The sequence below is a fragment of the Lepisosteus platostomus genome, chromosome 6 (genome assembly GCF_059453375.1).
Source record: "Lepisosteus platostomus isolate fLepPlt1 chromosome 6, fLepPlt1.hap1, whole genome shotgun sequence".
NCBI lineage: Eukaryota > Metazoa > Chordata > Actinopteri > Semionotiformes > Lepisosteidae > Lepisosteus > Lepisosteus platostomus.
This window is the reverse complement of record NC_142616.1, coordinates 23,299,334-23,320,672: the sequence shown is the minus strand read 5'-3', so window position 1 is coordinate 23,320,672 and position 21,339 is coordinate 23,299,334. Positions and strand designations below refer to the sequence as shown.

The following is a 21,339-nucleotide window of genomic DNA, read 5'->3' as shown; positions in this document are numbered from 1 at the left end:
CAGATTAAAACTCTTGCTGCCATTATGCACTGTCTCGTTGGAATTCTCTCCCAAGGGAGACCAGGCTAACCAGCCTTTATTCTGAAGGATTGCGCCAAACAGATTTCTGTATTACAGCTTAGTGCATAATTTCTGTAGTACTGGTGCATTTGTTTATTACTGTCTTGCTGTAAACCTTGCAATAAACAATATGGTATCCGCATTTGGTGATGAAACAGTAATGGGCTCCAATTAGCATAGCATATGCAAAATGAATATATAATTTTACACTTAACCTGACAGCAAACATTCTTATAGCGTTTTGTACAAATGAACCCCTCCTTGTCGGTCATCGTGCTGAATTAGGATTCCAGATGATGTTGAGCACACCGGCTCACTTGCGCAGTTCTTTGTCATACGGTGGAAGTGGAGGCCGTAGTGGGTAAATCAATTTCAATTGCTGTGACTTGGCCAAAGCAAATCAATTGTTCTGCTCCCATCAGGTATGAACAACCAGTCACATGATGACAAATGGACAAAAAGCGTCCCTGTTAATCATGGATTGCCAACTGAGAAAGGAATGGCAGATCCATTGTAGTTACTCCCAGTGATTAAGATGTTGCTTGAATATTAGGCAGACTGAACTGTGTTCACCACCAATTATTTATTTATTGGGTGCAGATAATCTTCAGGGAGCAACCTAGTACAAGATATTTTTTTATTGTTCCTGGGTGAAATGGCCACTGTGAAATTGGTTCACTGAGAACCTAAGTGGCTACAGTTTGATGCGTGTAGGTGTTTGAATGATTCTGTTGAAATAGACCGTGATGTCATATGTTATACTGTAACTTCTTCTTCATGTTTCGCAGTCAGGATTATAAAGTGTACTAAAAGAAGGTTCTGTTTTCAGAACGTCTGCTACTTCAGATGAAATGAAATGAGACACTTTTATTATAGACATACACTACTTGCTTGTTTTTCTGTCATCCACAAAAAAATATTTAGAGATGAGGTGTACATGATCATTTTCACATGGCAGGTTATATGTATATTGTTACCATACTACTGTATCTAAATTAAGGTTTTAGAAAATGAATGAAATTGATTAAAATGATTAACTCAAAATGTAAATGGAAATAGCTTGTTTCCTGTCATTGGTAGAAGGTACAGTAGTTCCTTTGTAGGAAACAGAAGAGGTTGTTTTAGAATATAATGAGTGAAATACAGAAAAAGAGTTCAAAATGTCTGGCAAATACATTTGTATAGGAGAGTGGTTATAGCATAGTATGACAGCTGTGAAATGATCAAATGTGGTTTGATTTTCATCAATGTTGCCTATACAGGGCCTTGCAAAATTGTTCAGGCCCATCTTATAGTTTCTCATTTTATCAAGTTACAAAATGATGTATTCTTCTTGGCAGATTTGCTCAGGCTCTCTCAAGTTGCTTGGGGATCACTTATGGACAGTTTTCAAGTCTTCTGGCAGATTCTCAATAGTATTCAGTACAGGTCTTTGACTGGGCCACTCAAGGACACTCACTTTCTTTGGCCTTGTGCTTGGGATCACTGACGTACTGAAAGGTGATTTTGTTTTATTTTTATGTCTGAAGCAGGTTTTCCTCTAAGATTTGCTAGCACTTCCCTCCATGTTCCCATCTTGAGAACCTTCCCCGTTTCTGCTATAAAGAAGCAAAGCTGTAATGTAACTGCCACCAACATGCTTGACAGTAAAATGAGTGATGCACTATGTTGGTTTTTTGTCAGATGTAATCCTTTGCATTGAGACAAAATAAGTTCCTATTTTGTCTTGTCAGACCACAAAATCTTTTGCCACATGTTTTTTGTATTAGTTAGGTACTTTGTTGCAAACCCTATGTGGGAGATGTTTGTTTTCCAGTTCAATAGAAGCCCCCTTTGTGGAATGTCCAGGATATACAGTATGGAGATGGAAGTTGCCTTTGGCCTCATGTTGGCATCCTAACCATTTTTCTCCTTGTCCAGCTACCTAGTTTGGAAGGTGCAGCCTCATATGGGGCTCAATGCTGCTTAGTTCTCTGGGTTAAGTCTTTGCTTGAAATTGACCACCTGACTGAAGGACCTTGTAGAGATAGAAGCACACAGACGAAGACTACTCAGCTGATTGTGTGGTTTCCTGAATTTGTCATTTTGTAATTTTGTGCACCTAAATTAATTTAGGTCTGCCACTGCAAAGGTTTTGAATACGTATGTATTAATAACTTTTATATATATAAATATGTATTTGATACTTTTTTCCTAAAAAGGAAAATAATGTAGATGCCTTGCTTTATAATGTTAAAAGTTACAGTACTGCTGGTGTATTAAGCAGGTTGTAACATCAGATATCATCTGTTACATCCTGTTAACAAAAGCCTTAATTTTCTTTGTACATTGATAGCTAGAAAAGTTGATTGTTCCTTCGTTCATAAGAACAGGTGATAACAGAAAGCTACCATTCGCACTGAAGCTTTGCTTTTTGTCTTGACCTTGACAAATGCCCTTGTCTTGAAATAAAATAATGTCAAAGTTAAGACCAATGATTACAGCAACTAGAATGACCAGCAGTACATTTACAGGCCATATATTTAATAGGTATCCATTTGCATAATATTTCATCTGATGGAACAGTGTACTTGGTTTAATTAACACTCAGTGATGAATTATTTAATAAAAATAAAATGCATATATCCAGAAGGTTATCAGCAGATACTTTTCATTTCTGCGTGACAGGAAGCAAGAAGTGGGGAAATGAAGTCTGACTGGCACTAGGGATTGATGTCTGTATGGTATTTGAGGGGTGAGCCCACACTGAATCAAACGCAACTTGCACCTACTCAGTAAAACAGCCGTACTACTGAGCTGCTTCTGCATATGAGCTGTGGGTGAGCAAGGGTACAGAGTGGAAAGAGACAGAAAGGTCTGTGGTTTTATAAGAAGAAATGTTTTTTTTTAATGGCGTTTGGAGATTGTGAGATTTCAGAAACGTAAAGGAATCTGACACTAAGACCAAAATGTCTTTATCTGGAAATACAGAGAAGAATGAATGTTGTTTTTTCTCTATAAAACGATTTCCTGTGTTTTACATATTAAAACACAGTTAATGAGTTAATGAGATATGTTATTAAATTTTGAAAGCCTTTGTTGTTTCTGAAGAACGGGTTACACTGTTTGCACCTTCCAGGTGATAGACAGTAAGCACAGCCTTGAAATGACACTCTGTAGATTGTGAACGTCATGCATTTCTACCTAAAGGTAGACATGGGAATGCAATGTGACTTGTGTCATGTGTGCTGCTGACTCCTGCAATTGTTACTAGGCCCTGTAATGATGAGTCAGCAGGGCAATGAGTGCATATTGTCAAATTTGAAAGAAACAAAGAAATCACTAATATCTGTACCTGAATGAAATTGTTTTTTGTGTCTTCAGACTGCTTGGCAATGTAGGTTATGATAAGAGGATAGAACCTTCAGTTCCTTTTTTGTGTTCCTGCTGCAGGAGACATCTGTAGGTAAGCCAGGGAGAAATAATTTATATGGCCAGGCTGCTTAGAGCACTGCTTGGTGAAGTCATCAGCGTTTTGCAGCTGTTGAGGGCTGTTTCTTTGCTGGCTTCAGTTTTCATTTTTTAACATGGTTTACAAAAGGAATTTTAGGTCACAATGCACAACTGAACTAAATTGTTGGTTTATTTTACATTTTTCACAAGATGTTCTTTAGTGAAAAGAAGTAAAAGTAGGATGTGATCAGTAATTCATAGCGGATTTGCTTTGGGCTGTGAGTTTTGCTGAGCTTTTAAGATGAAGGATTGCTCTCAGCCTGATTATGGCCCTCTAGTGAAGCCCTATTGTTGCAGGTTCAATAAATAAAGGTGCAATTAGTTGTTGAAAATCAAGAGTCTGTCTTGAAAGAGTTATATTTAAGAAAATATTGCAAATATTGGTTTCTTCAATAAATTGATCAACAAATTGAGGATTTTATAATGTAACAATTTTCCCTGGCTGCCGGCTGCCTCACTGGTTTTTCTCCACTGCAGGAGTGTATGGCAGTATGATGCTTCACATTAGCTGTCGTTATGTTCACTGTTCTTGCTTGAAATGGAGCCTGGGATGGGCATTAAGATTTTATCCCAAGGACAGCCATTATCAAAACCAATAAGTTGAAACTTTTTTTTTGTCTGAAGTAGTTTGAGATTTGTGTGACATGTAGAAAGGTTTTTCATAACCGTCTTGTTGTTAGAAAAAATCATCAGACTGAATATTACCTAGGCACAAAACATGATTTTTGGTTAATTATGGTGCAAGGGTATTAAACCAATTGTTGTGTTTTAATTTCACATTTCATGCTGACTGCTCTTCAGGATAAAGTTTTGAAAGGCTGCTTAACTGTTACGGACACTTCAGCTACAGTATTTTTACAGCCAGAAACATTTCATTTAAGGATCCATTTCTTACAGATGATGAAACCTGTGCTTTCTCAGATCATCCTGTTTCTCCCTAGTTAGTTTTACCAATAACTCATTGTCTGTTGCTCATTAACCTCATGTAAAAAATATCCCAATTGTTATGGTTTTAAAGAAAAAAGTTGGTGTTGTGTTGTATGCTATAATTCTTCACAATGGAATATCGCTTGGCATAGTTTTTAATAAGGAGGAAACAAGAAGCGTTTTTTGTTTTCTACCTTTTGTTTAATTTCACAGATTTTAACAAATGTCTGCAGAGGAGGTTTTAGTATACCCCCTCCTGACTCTTATTAATTAGAAGCAAAGGATCTTCGGCAGACAGTGATATTACTCAGCCTACACAGCTAACTATCTATTCTATGCCACAAACATGTGAGGAATTCATCCAAGTTTTTTTTAAAGGTTAGTTTTAACTGTTATGATTTTTCACAAGATCACAATAAATCATTTCTGTCCTGTTCTGAATGAATTAATTTAAGATTAAACAAATCTGTTGAATTTAGTAAGAGCAATTCTCACAGCCCTTAATAAAATGTTTGATTTGTTCTCCATGCTACACCAGACCAATATTGCTTTCATTAAAACATTGATTCTTTTTATTATTTGCTTGTTTATTTTTTTATTTTTAGTAATATATATAAATGGTTAATTTTGTTTTTAAGATTAATAATACCAATGAATGAAAACAGTACACCATGCTTTTGAAACCATTTAAAGGTCAGAGATTAAATGCTATACAAATCATTGCTTAAGAATTAGAATTTTATGAATATTATTTTTGTGAGAATGTTCTTGTATTCATATCCACTGAATTTGATCTGATATTGGAACATGACATATAAGTCAAAAGTAAAATGTCACAAAAAACTTACACTAAAAAACTGACAAAAAAAGTTACACTTTCATTAATTTCCAAATGTGCCATTATCTTAAAAAATGCTAAGTTTTGCAGATAATCATTCCTAGCCTCATTAAGTAAAACTAGAACCATTCACTTTTGACTTTACAATTTTGAAATTCAGGAATGTATATGGTAGGACTGAGTTCATTTGCAAACCAAGGTAAAGCTGCTTATGTTTAGAGCATCTTCTGAAGATGATTTTCAGAGCATTTTCATGTTCAAAGGACAACTCAAGATCAGTGCAAAGGAATGAAATGCTTGTCATAGTTTCTTAAAGTCAGACCATCAATGGTGTCTCCAGGGAATAGTCTGCCAGTGTCTGTGCAACTCTGGAAAATAGATGGACTAGCAGAAAAAGACTGGTGCACACTGCAGAAAACTGACAAGACCTTTGAACATCACAACTGCACAGCTGGGAAAATATCCTCTTTGCAAAGTAAAACACACACACTTGGTTTTCTGTTCAGAAGTATGCATTCATTTCTATGGGCAATTGGCTCTAATATGCATTTTTGACGCATATTAAAGCCAACCTCAGTGTCCATTCAAACTATTGAATTATTTGTATCTCATGGGCAATCACTCACTATTCAGTCACATTAAACACATTTTCTCCTTCTAAATCAGATCTAAATCTGAAAAATGCTTAAAGCTGGACAGGAAAAAGGACATATTAAACAGGATATGCTCTTTATGATTTGTATATAGTAATTTTAAACTTTATTTTATATAGTGCCTTTAAAGGTGACTTCTCAAAACGCTTTACAGGATGACAACAACAATAAATAAGAAGAACACACAAGATAAAACACAATTAAAATATATAGAGGAGACCGTGGATGGTGGTACTAAGAAAGCAGAGGGGTGAAGAATGGAGCCAGTTAAGTAAAGGCTTTTCTGAAGAAGAGGGTTTCTCCACTTTAAGATGAAATGCAATGATTGCTTGTTTTATTGTTAATACTCCACAAAGAACCTGATACACTATTTCTTTACCCCCAGATTAAAGCCATCTGTTATTGTTTAACATTCAGAATGAATTTTTGTTTCCAAACTGCAAGATGAGATGCACAGCTTCGCTTGTGACTAGTGTACTGTGAAATTTGGAGTCATCAGCTGAGAAGAAAAAAAGGAGGTGAACCATAAGAAGTCCATCTGTGAGCTTTCAGAAACCCATGCCTGTTACACATTTTGTAACATTTAATATACAATATATTAATCCACACAGTAAAAAAAATATGCTTAACTGCGAACACACAGAAGTGCAATGTGTGAACAAGATGTGTGATTGGTGCACCCGCATTTAATTTACTTTTAAAAAATGAAAGGATGTTTAACATCAAGCCCTGACATTGCATTCCTGATAAATACAGATTAGTTTAATGATTTCAAGTAGTCTTGTGTTTTCAGATGATCCCTTTCATTTGGAGATCACTACTGCTGAGAAGAAAATTAAAAAGCTTATAAAATGAAGCAGATTAATGTGGTGTCTTTGTGAAACAAAGGGTCACTCTGGGGATGTTAGAGGGACAGATGGCCAACCATTTGTCTAGCCCATGTCTTCCCTGGATGTAGATAAACTGAATCAGAGTGCACCTATTAAATTGTCTGGCTTTTTTATTGATCCAGATAATCTGGAATTCAATCAGCTCATTACGGAATGTCATGAGGCAAGAATAGAACGTATCTTTGCTGTGTAATTGAAAACTGTCATTCATATGAGAATAAAAACATGAGTTTAAGGAGGGTTTTGTTGAACACAATAGAAATCACATTATAAAATCAAAATGTATATTAAAAGGGCTGAAAGATTTTCATGTGTCTAGACTGAGAAGGGATATATCTTTCCCATAAAATTATAAATCCTGTTAACCAATGTTTTGGTTATTAAAACCTTGTGTTTTAAAAACATTAACATACAAGTGTGAGTATGTACAACATACATATTTGATGCAAATAAAATGGCATCAGATTTGATTACATGTATCAATACCCATTCATTTGGTAAGGTCTCACAACAGAAGGAAATATATAAATATTTTGCAAATGAGCTAGAGGTACTGTAGCTGTAGAAATAGTTGAAACATGTGCCGCTGAATGTATGAAAAAACACGTTTTTCGTACAATATTGTGTACAATTAAAGGAAACTAAGCTGCAAACACTATTGCACATTGGCAGAATTTGATTTTTTATGGCATCAATGAATTTGGCTATTATCTGAATGCATAGAGAAAAAGCAGAATTCAAGGATAAACCTCTGAATGTTTTTGAATTAACTATTTGTGCTTTACTCTTATTTTCATCTTCCTTTCCTCATTTCAATAGGAGTCCATCTGAGGGTTTATGAGAGTATGAGTGTATTTTTACCTGGGACATTTTCTAAAAATGATGCATACCTAAACTTTTCGCTGTTTTTTAAGTCAGAATTAGTTTACTGACGTCACATCTATTTTGGAGTACAAGAAGAAGTGTAACTAAGCTGTGAATGTTTACTTTTCTGTAGTTCCATGTCTGTCTTGATTTATCTGCCAAATAAAAAAGCCAGTTTTTTAAAAGTTTGTTAAATGAAAATAATGAAATATGATGGGAATGTGCAGGTTTCAAGTCTGATGATATACAGTAATGTTTCTTTTCTTGACTCACGACGATGGGTGAAAATAGAATCAAAGGCTGATCAAAGGAACTTCAGACAGGCTGTATAGACGTGAAGAGTATTGCGAAGAATTTTTGTTGTCAAGCTGTTGTTACACTCAGCTGTGCTGTACCTGGAGGATTTTTAAGTGCATGTTGAGAGTTGCTCAAAGAGTATTCTCTTAAGAGTGTTGTTTTTGAGTTTGTGACCTAGAGATTCTCCACTTTAGCTTAAGATGCCTGCAACCTTTCCTGTATTGTTGGATTTTATTTCTGTGACCAAATTAAAATGGATTCTTCTCAAGTAATACGTTTAAGAGCTTGTGGACCTTTCAGTGTGATTAAGAGGTTATAAAATAGACGGTAGAGTAGAAGAGTCTACACTATTTTAAGCACATTTTCAATATTCTCTTCTGTGTTATTGGTCCAAAGGCTCAGGACATTGAACTTGTTTTTGATGCTCTGAACTTTAAAAGAAATATTTTAAAATACAGAACATATTTTGTCCCTGCTATTTTGCATTTATGCTTTGTTCTGAAAACAAGCAATGGGATGTGTCGTAAGTCTGCCCCCTTCCCAGATGCAAAAATAATTCTATTTCCAAATTCCGGAAATTCTTACAGAATTCCATTTACCCAGCCATACCTTTTAAGCGCACTTTCCGAAGTGGATCATTTAGATTTTTTTAAAATGAAGAGCTACATTTCTACACAGACCCAAGTTTAGTTATCATGTAGAAACTATCAATAGAACACCCAGTGAAAGTTTTTAAGTAAAGTTCAGTTCACGCAATGCCCAGGCTGAAAATAATAGTTTGGTTTGCAGTTACAGCACTGTGTTGTAGTGTAACATTAATACCTGGGTGGGTGCAAATGCAGTAAGGCACACATGCAGGGCAATGAGTTATTCATGGCTTTTTTCCCCAAATGTCAGAAGCAATTACACTGCAGTGAGAATGAGTAGCCCGAGAAATGGCTGGAGAAGAGAGTCTACACTGTGCAGCAGATGCAGTTGCTGGAGCTCAGCCATTCCAGCACCTGGCCTGCTATAGGACACAGAGAGTGAGATTGGCACAGACTGATATCCCCGAGAAAGTACAGGGAAACGCTGAAAACCAAAATAGAATGCATTTTGACATCGAGATAAATGTTTTAAACTTAAATACCTACTTGTGATTGAAGAGGCATACCTTTCTCGATAGGTAAAAATAATCAGTTTCTGAAAAGGAGATGGATTTTGTTGATTTTAGCTCTTTGTGGTGGAAGAGCACCTTAATGTAGCCAATATTAAGTGGTCATTGAACTCTGTGTGACCTGCGAGGATGTACTGTAATTCGTTAGGGGCGTACAGCAGTTCTCTCCATGCATGGGGAACCAGACAAGCAATAGGCTGCTTCAAAAACTGTTTACATGCAACACCTCGTCAGTTGTGCAGCTTATGTGAAAGATAAGATTCTTGCACCCCTGTGGGTGAGCCTCTCAGCCAAGCCAGTTGTCAGAGACCCCCCTTTCGTTCACTTGGCTGATTCTGGCAGTCGGCGTCCCTGTGACACAGCATTGCTGAGGCAAACCACTGGGGGCCGGAGGGGATGTTTTTCTATTGCAGATCCTGTCCAGGTGCAGTTTCATCTCAAATGGGAGGCAGATGTCAGCTGCTATACTGAGCTGCATCTGGAATGTACTGTACGAGACAGTTTGGACTCGTACAAACCAGAATGTTCAAGAGAAGACACACGCAGCAGCTCAAATGGGAAATAGTCCTTTGTGAATTTAGAAGCAGCTGCATATGTTTCACTTTCTTGACAATGACTGTTATTTTAAGTACTTCACCACAGACATATTCCGTTAGCTGTAAGGATATGTTGTTTTCTGTGTCATGCAATGATGTTCTGTATTTTATATTTGAAGGCTTTTTGAAATTCCTCTATGAACAAATGGAGAAAGGAGCACATAATTTAAATGGTTTTGGGACAGCACAGTGGATTTCAGTTAAAGAAAATTGATTTTTTAAAATACTCTAGCCTAGTAGAATATGCTATTTATTTTTAGTGCAAAATTTTGCTTATTCTTTTGGATTGATAAGTTTTTGGCTTTATTACTTTCCATTTTACTGCTGTCTGTTCTCTTTAAAGGAAATGTCTAGCATCAAATTGTTTGACCTGTATATGTCTTTTGGAGACTTTAAATAAAACATCTAGCAGGTGAGCTCCTGTTAATGTTAAATCATTCACATGTCTCCTGTCAGAAATAAATATGGATTGCCACCATTAGTATTACTTTGAAAATTATATTTTTATCAATAAATTGCTGCTCCACACAGACTTCATCTGTCATCTCAGAAGATTTGGGAGTAATTATTTAGTAAACTGTCTACATTTTGCTACTGATGGAGCTTCCAGAAGAAAGGTAATCAGTACTCCTGGGAGGCTAAGAAAAATGTACAGGAGTCTAAACCAAGATGTACTGTAATATTGTGAACAGACACCAAAGAAGTGTCTCTTTGTGTTTTTCCTTTTGCTTTCAATTTAGCATAGAGTCTGATTTTTGGGCATAATAATATGGATTGGACACTTAAAAGGCAAACACAGACTAATAAGCAGACTAATAAGTCATAAATACTGTTAGGACTTTAGAAAGTGCGCAATATACGCTGTCATAGAGGAGGTTGGCTGAGCTATTCTAACACTGGCACATCTCTGCATTTGAATTATAGCTGTATGATGTTTAAGCTGGGTAGTTGGATGATGGTGACATTGTTGTGCTAATTGCTCTCCACTAGGGTCTGATGTAGGACCATTGATTTCATTTCACCTTAAAGCTTCAGAGAACATGCATTGCCGACTCCAGAGCTGAAGCCACAGAGGCTCTTTTTTCATTGCCCTGATCTTTGTGTATGGATTTGCTGTTCTGTCTGTATGCAACATGCTTTCCTTGGTAATGTGTTTCACAATTCATATATTCTTCAAAGCAGTGCCTGTGCATAACCAGTCATTCTGAAAGAGCATATGATCAAAATGATAGATTTAATAATGTATGTATATGATATACCATGTGTATAAAACCTTAGAAAAACTCAAGATTGGGCAGGAAAAGAATAATGTGCAAGGCTAACATTTTAAAAGCATTTTTTGTCTCATCCACATTAACAAGAAGAGTGCCTAAGGCACTATACAAGTATATAACAACAGGCAACATTAATAAAAAGTAGAACACAAACAGTGAAAAGAATAATGATTAAGAAGCCATTTGGAAAAGAGGTTGTAAGATTTGAGTGATCTAATCACTCATGGTCTTGAGGACAGACAAAGGATCAACAGATCTCAGATTGCAGCTGGGTATATAAGCTGACAAAAGGTCAGCAGTGTAAGGAAGGACAAGACACTAAAGACTTGAAAGTCATGAGCAAATGTTTATGATTCACACTCAGCTGGATGCCAGTGTAGAGACTCGAGATCAGGTGTGATATGCACATCAGCCTGCCAAGCTAGTTAAATTCTGTCGGCTGGGAATTGAACATCCTGTGCTTTGTGCTGTGTCATCTTAACAATAACAGCAAGTGGGGGGCTTTACAATACTCCGTTCTCAAGGAGACAAGTGTTTGAGCTCCTCTGTCCTCAACAGACACTGACCAAGCCGAACAGAGTCGGGGAAAAGGGGCAACTGAGTGACGTTCTGAACATGGGAGGCATTTCCCAGCAGACAAAGGTCAACCTGGGAAATAAACCTGGCTTTTCTCAAAAAGGATTTAGACTAGGGAGAAAAAAATGACGAAGCGGAAGTCTGAAATGATAGAAAGAAACGGTCACATCATTGGTCACAAGTTAGCAGGTTAGTGGGTAGCATAGAGCAGGAACCACGTTCGGCTGCACTCCTTCTCTTTCTGGACCCACGGTGCATTCTGTTTCTCTCTAGGGTATCTGACCTCTTCTGTAGTCTCAGCCATTAAGCTTTGATATGCAAGAACATGTCAGGGTGACAGCAGGGCACTGAGGTGACAAAGGGACCCTGCTAATCTACATTAAAAAACACAAGTACAATATGTTGTCTACCATGCAATGTACTGTATGGGAATGAAACCTAGCTAAAGAATACATGTAATAAGCTGAGGGTCTACTGCTTTGACAGCCTTACTGCATGTGGGCTACGCCCGTGGAGGGTAGATGACAGGGAAGGTCATGGTAGTAAGTCTCTGCAGACGGAAGCTATTGATTTGATGAATTAATGAAGCAACCGACATAACCATGAGCATCGCAGAGAGACCATCCGGAAAATTTTAAATTGGAAAGTGTCACTGGGATGAAATTTGAAACCTCGGATTTTTAGGAGGGGTTAAGTAGCGAAAACGTCGCGTGAACGCAATCTCGAGGTACAGTACGCAAAACTGCGCCTCGCGCTCGCTCTGTGCAACGGACGCGCACTGTAAATATTTAAAATGAAACCAAACGCATTAGAATGACGAGGGAAAGGTAGCCGAGCTACAGTGCAGTAATGCGGCACACCAAGAGGCAGTGATATTTTTATATCGATGACTGCAGTCGGTGCCCAGCAGAAAGCAGATGCAGGAGGGAACTGCCATTAACCTGGAGCTATTATTCACATGTTGTGATAATGGGTCACGAAAGAACACCCACATGTGTATTCCCGGTCCTCATAGCGAGCCATCGAGAACATAACCTTGGCCAGAACTGCCTCAGCTGTGCAGGTTTTACTTGTATTACACAATAGGTTTAAGATGAAAATGAACAGATTTTCCTTCCTTAATCGCCTTTTTACATTTTATGATTGAAATGTATCTTTGGGGGGGAGTTACAGTGCTAACAAAGATGAATGGTCTTAAAATGAAAGTGAATTTTTAAGAGCGCACAGCCATCATGTATTGCCTTGCTACTGCATTAACTGTTTGCCTGCAGCACAACACTTTAATTCATGGCAATTGTGCGGTACTGTATGTTTAAGAAAGGCCAGCAGAGAAATCGCAGAATGTTTCAAGTCTCATGTTGTTGTGGTTATGCGTATTGCATAGGCAGGTTCTCCACTGGTATTGACATAGAGGACACTATTTTTTGCACAGCTCTTTGGAAGGATATTTTTTTCCTTGAGGCCACTCAGTGACTGAAATGAATCTAAACCCATACGCCAGTGATGCAGAGATTGTTTTGTTCTTTAACAGATTTAATGTATTTGCTGAAATTATTATTAATATTATTATAAATCACAAAGTACAAATATTTTTTTATCAGAACTACAGTTAATTAAGACTAGCAGAAATAAAAAAGGCTAGTATGATATACACTATTATTGTTATTAGTAATAATAATCTTCAAGATTTTTATGTCTTATTTGAAATAGCCTCTTCACTTTTGGATCAGCTGTATTCAAAACCTCTGCAGAAACAGTTTAGAACTCTTGTGGACAGATTATTGTATAATAACATAAATAAGGATACAAATGACATCTACAGTACCTTACATTGTTTTAGGAGGTAATTGATCCAAGGATCACATCCAGCTGCTGCTTGAAGGAAGCCAGGGTATCAGCTTTGACAACAGGGCTTGATCTAGACACCTACTTCTCTTTGTGTAAAGAAAAGCCTGTTGTTTAAAATGTTGTCCATTATAAACGCACTTCTGCTTAGTGTCCACTTGTGTATTTCACTGGTGTTTTATGAAGAAGTAAGGCTCAAAACATAAAGTTACATTGTTGATAATGGAGGATGACAGGGCCATTTTAACACAATAATCCAGCAGGTCGGAATAATTTTGGGATGGTTGGTCCTTCTGATTAGGTTGTTTCAAGGCCTTTTACTGATCTACTGAAGTGTTTGCAGAAATCGTCCATTAACCTTTTGTTCTTTTCAGTGATTTTTTAAATGAAAAGTTATGCACAGTTTTTTTTATGGTTGAATCCTGTTTTTTTTATCCTATCCTCCTGGGAAGGAATGAGTAAACAAACCATACCTGTGGTCCGTAATCATCTTGGTAACAGCAGCAGTCGAATGTAGATGGTACAGACAATCCAAATCTAGCTGAGAAACGACAAAACACGTGAACTACTATAGAGAGGTAATTACTTGAGATTGGATGTGGAATTGAACCATCTTTATTCTTGTATAGCATTTCAAAGTAAACATTTTTGAATATGTTTTTCCTTTGTGTTCTAATGTATTAAATAACAATTTAAGTCATTTTCATATTAATTCATCAATTACTTTTTACTCAACCTCTCATGAAACTTTATCTGTATATCATTTCATATGTACAGTATGTATGCATTTTTGTAGTTACATGTGGCATTTTGGAGAAGTATTTTTATACAAAAATATAGAATTATAATTTTACAGTTTTACAAAGCTAATTACTCTATCCAATTAAGTCGCACATATTTTTAGCTGGTTGTAATTTTAGCCTGGCCCACTTAGACAGAAGCATGGTTTCGGTTTTTTTCTCAGTGCTCCAGATTTAAAACCTGTCAGGAGACATCCACTTAAAATAACAAAACAAATGGTGCTTCATTTTTCTAAACGTTTTAACTTGTTAAGAAAACACATTGTTGATTATTTTGGTGTTTTTGCCAACACCACGCAGCTACTGTACATCCAACCCTATAGGCAACAAACACTGAGCATTTGCCCTCTAAGAAAGGTCAGACATGTAGGACAGGAGAAGAGTAATACCCGGTCATAATATCGAGTAATTATTTTTTCTTCTTTTTGTCTGTTTCCGTACGTGAAATATTTGGAAATTTGATATGAAACAGTTAGTCATCCTATGGACACACTGTTGCCACAGCCCCTAGGAGGTGACCCCGTGTTTTGGGTTGGTCTTCTGTCGGAGCTAGTTAACATAAGATGGGTTATAAAAGAGTGGAGCCATTCAGCCCATTGAGCTCCTTTGCTTGTTAGGAGCTCATTGACCGGAGGATCCTCTCCAGCCGTTTACTGGAAGGAACCAGGGTCTCGGCCTCAACAGCAAGAACCTGGGGCTCTTGATCCATCGCCCCTGGCCCTTTCATGTAACGAAGGTCCTCTTCTCGGCTTCTCTGTCCAAATGCCTTTCCACACACTTTCACAGTTGACTCCGGGGTTTTAGATTCTTAAAAGGGTTCGGTACACACAATACAGTATGATGTAGACCCAGGATGGGCAACTACAGTTTGTGAGGGCTGAATGGACCTCTGTTTTTCATTGCCACTCTGATCTTAATCACTTCATTGAATGGATCATGAGGCTAAAAAGTCAAACTTCCTGTCTTTTTAGGTTTTAATCAATTTCTAATTGAATAATACTTTAAAGCCTGTCCGACTCTGGATCTCCGTGCCTGGAATTGGAAAAAAAAACATGAATAAAAAATGTAAATGCGAAACTAGAAAAATGTTTTATGTTTCATATCAAATTCAAAGTGTTTGCTAATGTCACTTCAAAGCTCTGACCAAGATTTGCAATCGCCCTCAAGGAAAGGAAAGTTTTTGAAATTAAATTTACCATAATAAAACAATATTTCCAGGTTGAAGGACCAGAAATAATACTACTACCAAAGAAACAGCCAAATAAGGAAACTCCAGATATTATACCACAACCTTTAACTTTCTTAATCTTAACACAGTTAACAGATTCAGAACATTTCTTTTGATTGAAGAACCTATCAAGTTCCAGCCAAGCTCTGGTCCACACTGAGGGGATGACACCCTCACAAAAGCTCAGGAGCAGTGCAGCGCTGTTGAACATGTCAGCTGGAGCTTTTTTTAGACTTTTTTTTTCCTGCTCAAGTTTTGAGAGCAGCTATTTTTTTATGTATTGTGCCGTCGCTGTCTTCCCTACAGATGTACTTGATTGTGAAGTATTTCTTTCAGGGGCTACACGGTTGTGCAGTGGTTAGCATTGCTGCCTCGCAGTGCTGGGGCCCTGGGGTGGGTTTAATCTGCGTGGAGTTTATATGTTCTCTCTGTGTTCATGTGGGTTTCCTCCAGGTGCTCCTGTTTCCTCCCACAGTCCAAAGACATACTGGAATAGTAGGTTAATTGGCTTCTGGAAAAAATGACCCTGGTGTGAGTGTGATGGACCGGTGCCCTGTTGTTTGCCTGGGTAGGCTTTGGCTCCCACTACTGCCCTGAACTGGATAAACGGATTACAGAAGGGATGGATGTGTGTTTGTTTCATTCAAGGTCTAATAGTGAAGTCGTGTTCACTCCCAAGTTGTTCTAGGCTGGGTTTCCCCAAGAAGTATACAGATGTCAGAGACCCATTTCAAAGCACTGGTTTAAGTTCTAGGTCTCAGCAGTTGGTGTAACTGAGTCGATCAAAAAGATAGGGGTCTGATAGTCTTTTTTGTTTAGCAGACCACTCTAAGATGAAATGGACATTTTCTGAGCCAGAGAGTAAAACTAGTGTAGCCTTGTTCTTTGAGTGAAATCTGTATTTTTGACACCTAGGGATTGTCTTGAGCTGTAATGAGCACTGACTTCGAATAAAGCTTCAACTTTCTTAGCTAAGATTCTTTTCTTAGTGGAATCTTTATTTTATTCTTATTTTTTGTTTGTTTTGTTCTTAGGTTTTCATTAGTGCTGCTTATAAGGCAATATGCAAGTTGCATTCCTTTTCAAGTATGCTATCATTAAAATGAATTATTTAACGTTTGTATACACCTGTGTAAGGTGATGCATGGTGTATTGCTTCAGGAGAGATTTTAATTTTTTTAGGCTGTTCTTAAACAGACCTCTGAAAAGTATACAGATATTCATAAAATAAATTCTACAGCCTAAGGCAGGGTTTTGTTTTACCATTTTTTGCGGACATTTACACATGCAGTTTATTATTTGTTTACCAAGTAGAATTGTCAGTTCTGCTTTCAGCAAATTAGTTTTGTTTGTAATTTAGATTATGCTTTGGTGGATTTATTATTCTGTAGAGGAATAATAATCATTTGATGTCATCCAGCTCAATTCAGAAAATAATATTTGGCTGTATAGTCCAGAAAACTTTACTATTTAAATGTCTATTTTTTCTTTGCAAATGGTACATAAATACATTTTAAATGTAGCATAGACTTTTTATTCTGCAAAAATTCTTCTTTTTAAAGTATGAAATGATGCCACACAATATATATTCTCTACTGGCAAGTTTAATTATTCATAATGTTCATATAATTATACTGTATATTAAAACACTTTTGCAAACTGCAAATATTTATCAGAGTGTTCCGTGTCTCACTTTTCTTCCTGTTTCTTTGTCAGTTGATTAGCAACCCCAGAGGTATTTTCTTTCACTGTTTTTAGTTGGCTGATTTGTGTTTTAGCAGGGCTCTTTGTCACCAGTCTCATTCTCAGAGGAAAAATATTTATGATAAATGTTTAGTTGAAAATAAGCATTAAAACAATTGTTTGCTGTTTATCACGTATCTCCTTTAGCACCTCTGCATTTCTGGGCCCTGGGTTCAATTCCTGACCTGGGGTGCTGTCTGTGTGGAGTCTGTATGTTCTCCCCATGTTTGCATGGGTTATCTCCAAGTGCTCTGGTTTCCCCCCATAGTCCAAAGACATACCAAAAGGTTAACTATCCTTTGGGAAAATTAGCACTAGTTTGAGTGTTTCTGCCTGTCTGTGCGCTGTGATGGAGTGGCATCCCATCCGGGGTGCATCCCTCCTCGTGCCCGTTGCTTGCTGGGATAGGCTCCGGCTCTCCTATGACCCTGTGTTGGATAAAGCGATTAGAAGATGGATGGATTGGATATAATATGACTGGTCACAAGAAAGATGCTGCTGAACGTTTTCTTGGTCCCATGTCCTGTGAAAGGAAATATTTTACTTAGCAGGAAATGACAGATTTACCATCTTTATATATACTGTACAGTGATCTCACATTTCCATTCTACATGAGTACAAGAAACTTGGGTATGTGTCACAAACTTACTGCCTCTCCCTAACGAAAGCAAAAGGAAAAGCTTCAGTCAGCAATCTTTTCAAAATCTCAGGGTGAATTATGTACATCTACAGTTTTCAACACATTGCTCTCGCTTGCTACTGAGCTGTGTCCCCAGTCAGTGGGGAAACTTTTCTAGAGGGTTGCTGGCCAGTATTATAGCACTGGCTCCAGCAAGAACACAGAGCTCTTAATGCCAGGGGAAATACACCCAAATCCTCCTAAGCTGGGGCAGTTTACTTTGTACGGCCCTCCTACAGCATGGCTGATTTGCTCTTAATGGTGGCGGCTGCCTGAGACAGTCTGCCTGCCATGGACTGCATTGTGGGGGAAAGAGCTGATAAGCACAATGACAATAAGGCTTGCACAGAAGAGATTCCAGGCAGGCAGGCCGGCGGAGTCCTAGCAAAGCATTCAATACTGCTGCTATTTTGGTTCCCTACATATCATGATTACATGTACTCTGAGTGACTAGAGAGTGACTCTGAGAGCCTACAAATATGGTAAGTCAGGGAGCAGTCCTTAGCTGGGCTCTGCTACTGTATGTGTGGTCTGCACAGCACTACTGATACTGCTTGTCCTTGTTGACATTAGATTGCTTCAGTTTATTTCGGTGTGGCTGGAATTGTCCGTGCTTTACTTCTTTATAGGAAAGGTTAGCCCTGGAACACTTGCTTACATTTACTCTGAGCAGGTATTTTTAGCTGTGGCATAATGTCACTGTGCATTTCCTAATCCCATCGGTTGGCTAATTCAATACTCAGGTTTCATTTTGAACTGCAGGAAAAATGGCAGTGGAGGAGGGAGCAGAGTTCCTGACACCAGTAAGTGTTTTCTTTAAAAACCCGTCTTCGGAAGTCGCGGTCTGCTGTATTTTGTTTTAACGGTGGTGTCTGAGCGGTGCTGCAGGATTGTTGTGTTTCTTATGGTGAGAAAGGAATTCAAGTCGAGAAATTTTGCAAATCATTTTGTGTTGTATGTGGTTTTGCTTCCTTGTTTACAGCTAGCGGGTATAGTATGACTGCATTGTACATGAAGAGTGCTTAAACTGGTTGCGGTTCCCGTTAAAGCACGTCAAATGTCTGAAGAGGTCTTTGTCAACCTCCTAAAAGGTTATGACTTCCCTAGATTTATGTGTTTCTATAGGAAGGAATTAAAGAGGATCCTCTCTGCATGTTTTTGAGCCATCTGACCTTGGCTTGCTTATGACCCAGGCTGAGCAGTTCTGCAGTTGACAAGGAATATGCAAGCGGGAGGCATCATTGCTTTGGTGTCCAGCTCTCACAGATGACAGATTATTGCCATCTCAAGGATCCTCAGTATGTGGGGACAGTAACGTGTCTCTGGAGAGGTACTAGAGCATGAGGTGCACAGATTGTGAGATCAGTGGACTATGCACTAGAAAACACTCTCTCTGCCTTGTGTAGAATACCACTTGACCTTGTAAAAGCGCTAACCTGAGTTTAGTTCTGTGCATGAGTTTAAAACATTGGATTTTTAAATAAAATGGTTTTACTCATTGTAATGACATATTTGTAAATGCTGTCCTGCCTCAATTATGTTTGTTTGCTTTCACTATTGTCAGTTTTCTGTTAACACAGATACCACTTCTTTCTGGGCTGTTTTATTATGCTAGTGATCAGCACCATTCTTGATTATAACTGTGCACAGAAAATGAGGTCCATGTATAGACTCAAGGCAGGAACTGTGTGGAAATAACTACATCAAATGTCCTGTTTAATGAGGTGGGTGTATAGCTTTGTCTCAAATCAAAACACCAGCTCACATCGTAAAAACACAATTATGAATGTTTTCACATTTCGGTGTCGTATAATGTCAATATTGTTGCTACTTGAACGTTTGGCAGACAGGATTGTGTAAATATTTGTAAAGACAGGATTCCTTTCAGAAACGTGCAAAGCATAATGAATATGGCTAAATTCTGACTGTGAAATTCATCTTGATTAGTCATATGTTCTACCTAGTAACCTGCTAGAAACACCAGCTTAAATCAATGCAGACACATTTTTCTGCCTCACAGGTTATGATAGGGAGACTTTAGTGTGCAGCATATCCAGCCAAAATGCCAAATGATAAAGAAAACTATGTGTCTTAATCTTGCTAAGCACTTTAATTTTATACAATGTGTTTCCTGCTTCTTCTTCCTAGAGGACCTCTGTTTAAGAAATTACTCTGAAAATAACTTCACTTTAAAAGAAAAATCACATTTGTCTTGAATTAGTATAAATAATAGTGCTATTACTTATAAAATAATTTAATTAGTTTGGGTGATAGCTTGTCACTAGGAACAGAAAATACAAAAAGCAAATGGACCAGGTTATTTTAGAACATTCTAAGTATCACATCCACGTGTATTTCTAAAGAATTGTGGTTTCTCTCTGCAACACTACACAGCTAAGCAAGTAAAATGCTTGTTGATAAGAGAGCTATGAACTGTAGTATGTAAATTGTTATCTTAAGATTTCTCATACTGCAGAGTCTCAAACAGCATATGGGTGATGGAATTGTCTGTCAACACCTTTTCTGAGTGGGTTCACCATATATGTCAAAAGCACATCTCTACCTTGGAGAATTACCAACAGAAAATTCTGCAGGGCTTTTCCTTCTCTCTGTGCCCATTATCATTAGATACCAGGCTTAAGAAGTAAAGTGCAAATAAAAACTATACCTTAGCTAAGGTCTAACAATCCAGAAGAGTTTTAAAATCTCAGAAATTGTTTAATCCTCTGTGTTTATTGTCTGTACATTACCATCACCAGCCTAACTAAATACAAATAGTAAAGCATTTACTTAGGTAGGTCTGCGTAGTCAATAAATCCATTGTCTGTGAGGTTAAGAACAAATGCTATATGCAGACAGGTCATACAAAAGTCCAATGTGAATTAGAGATCTTCTTCCAACAGCACAACAGGGAAGAGACTCACTCAGCCATTGTAGTGGATGTGATTGACCTATTTGAGCCACAATGTCAGTAGACTATAAGTTGCATGTTTGCAGGTAAAGTTCTGCACGTGGTTATTTCTTTTTTGCTGAGGGAAAAAACAAGACACTCACTTGGTATGCTATCACAGGTTCCATGCACAACATTCTGGTGTTGACCTGTAATAGAAATGCTGCATACAGCAAGACATTGACAAGCAGCTGATGTGTAAGAAATGTAAAGATCATGTAACCAGGTCTAAGAACAATAGTAGGGAAGCTTATGGTGTTTTAGTTTAATTGGCAAACCTTAAGTTCTTGCATGTGCTGTGCATAAGCGTGCTTGACAGAAATGTCATTTTCTCACCAGTCATAGGCCAAAATATGTTTATCTCGTGCATCCGAAGGGAAACTAGTTGCAGTTTCACATGGAGAGGTCTTCATTAAAGAGCTTATGAGGTGTGTCATACTGTACATGTTGCATACACCTCCCAGAATTAAA

At 37.7% G+C, this 21,339-nt stretch overlaps 1 protein-coding gene across 50 annotated transcripts in view; it reads left to right on the top strand.

Moving 5' to 3' along the window:
• ank3b (ankyrin 3b) overlaps positions 1–21,339 on the top strand; it is a 203,423-nt gene that overhangs the window by 97,676 nt on the left and 84,408 nt on the right. Inside the window, exon 1 of one of the 50 annotated variants that reach the window (XM_088634886.1) lies at positions 18,262–18,400. The exons of 48 other annotated variants lie outside the window; for them this stretch is intronic. In XM_088634886.1, coding sequence (XP_088491012.1) covers positions 18,398–18,400 — 3 coding nt within the window. In that variant the 5' untranslated portion in view covers positions 18,262–18,397. Of the gene's footprint in view, positions 1–18,261; positions 18,401–18,430; positions 18,722–21,339 lie in introns of those variants that run through there. One more of the 50 variants, XM_088634877.1, reaches the window with a different exon arrangement.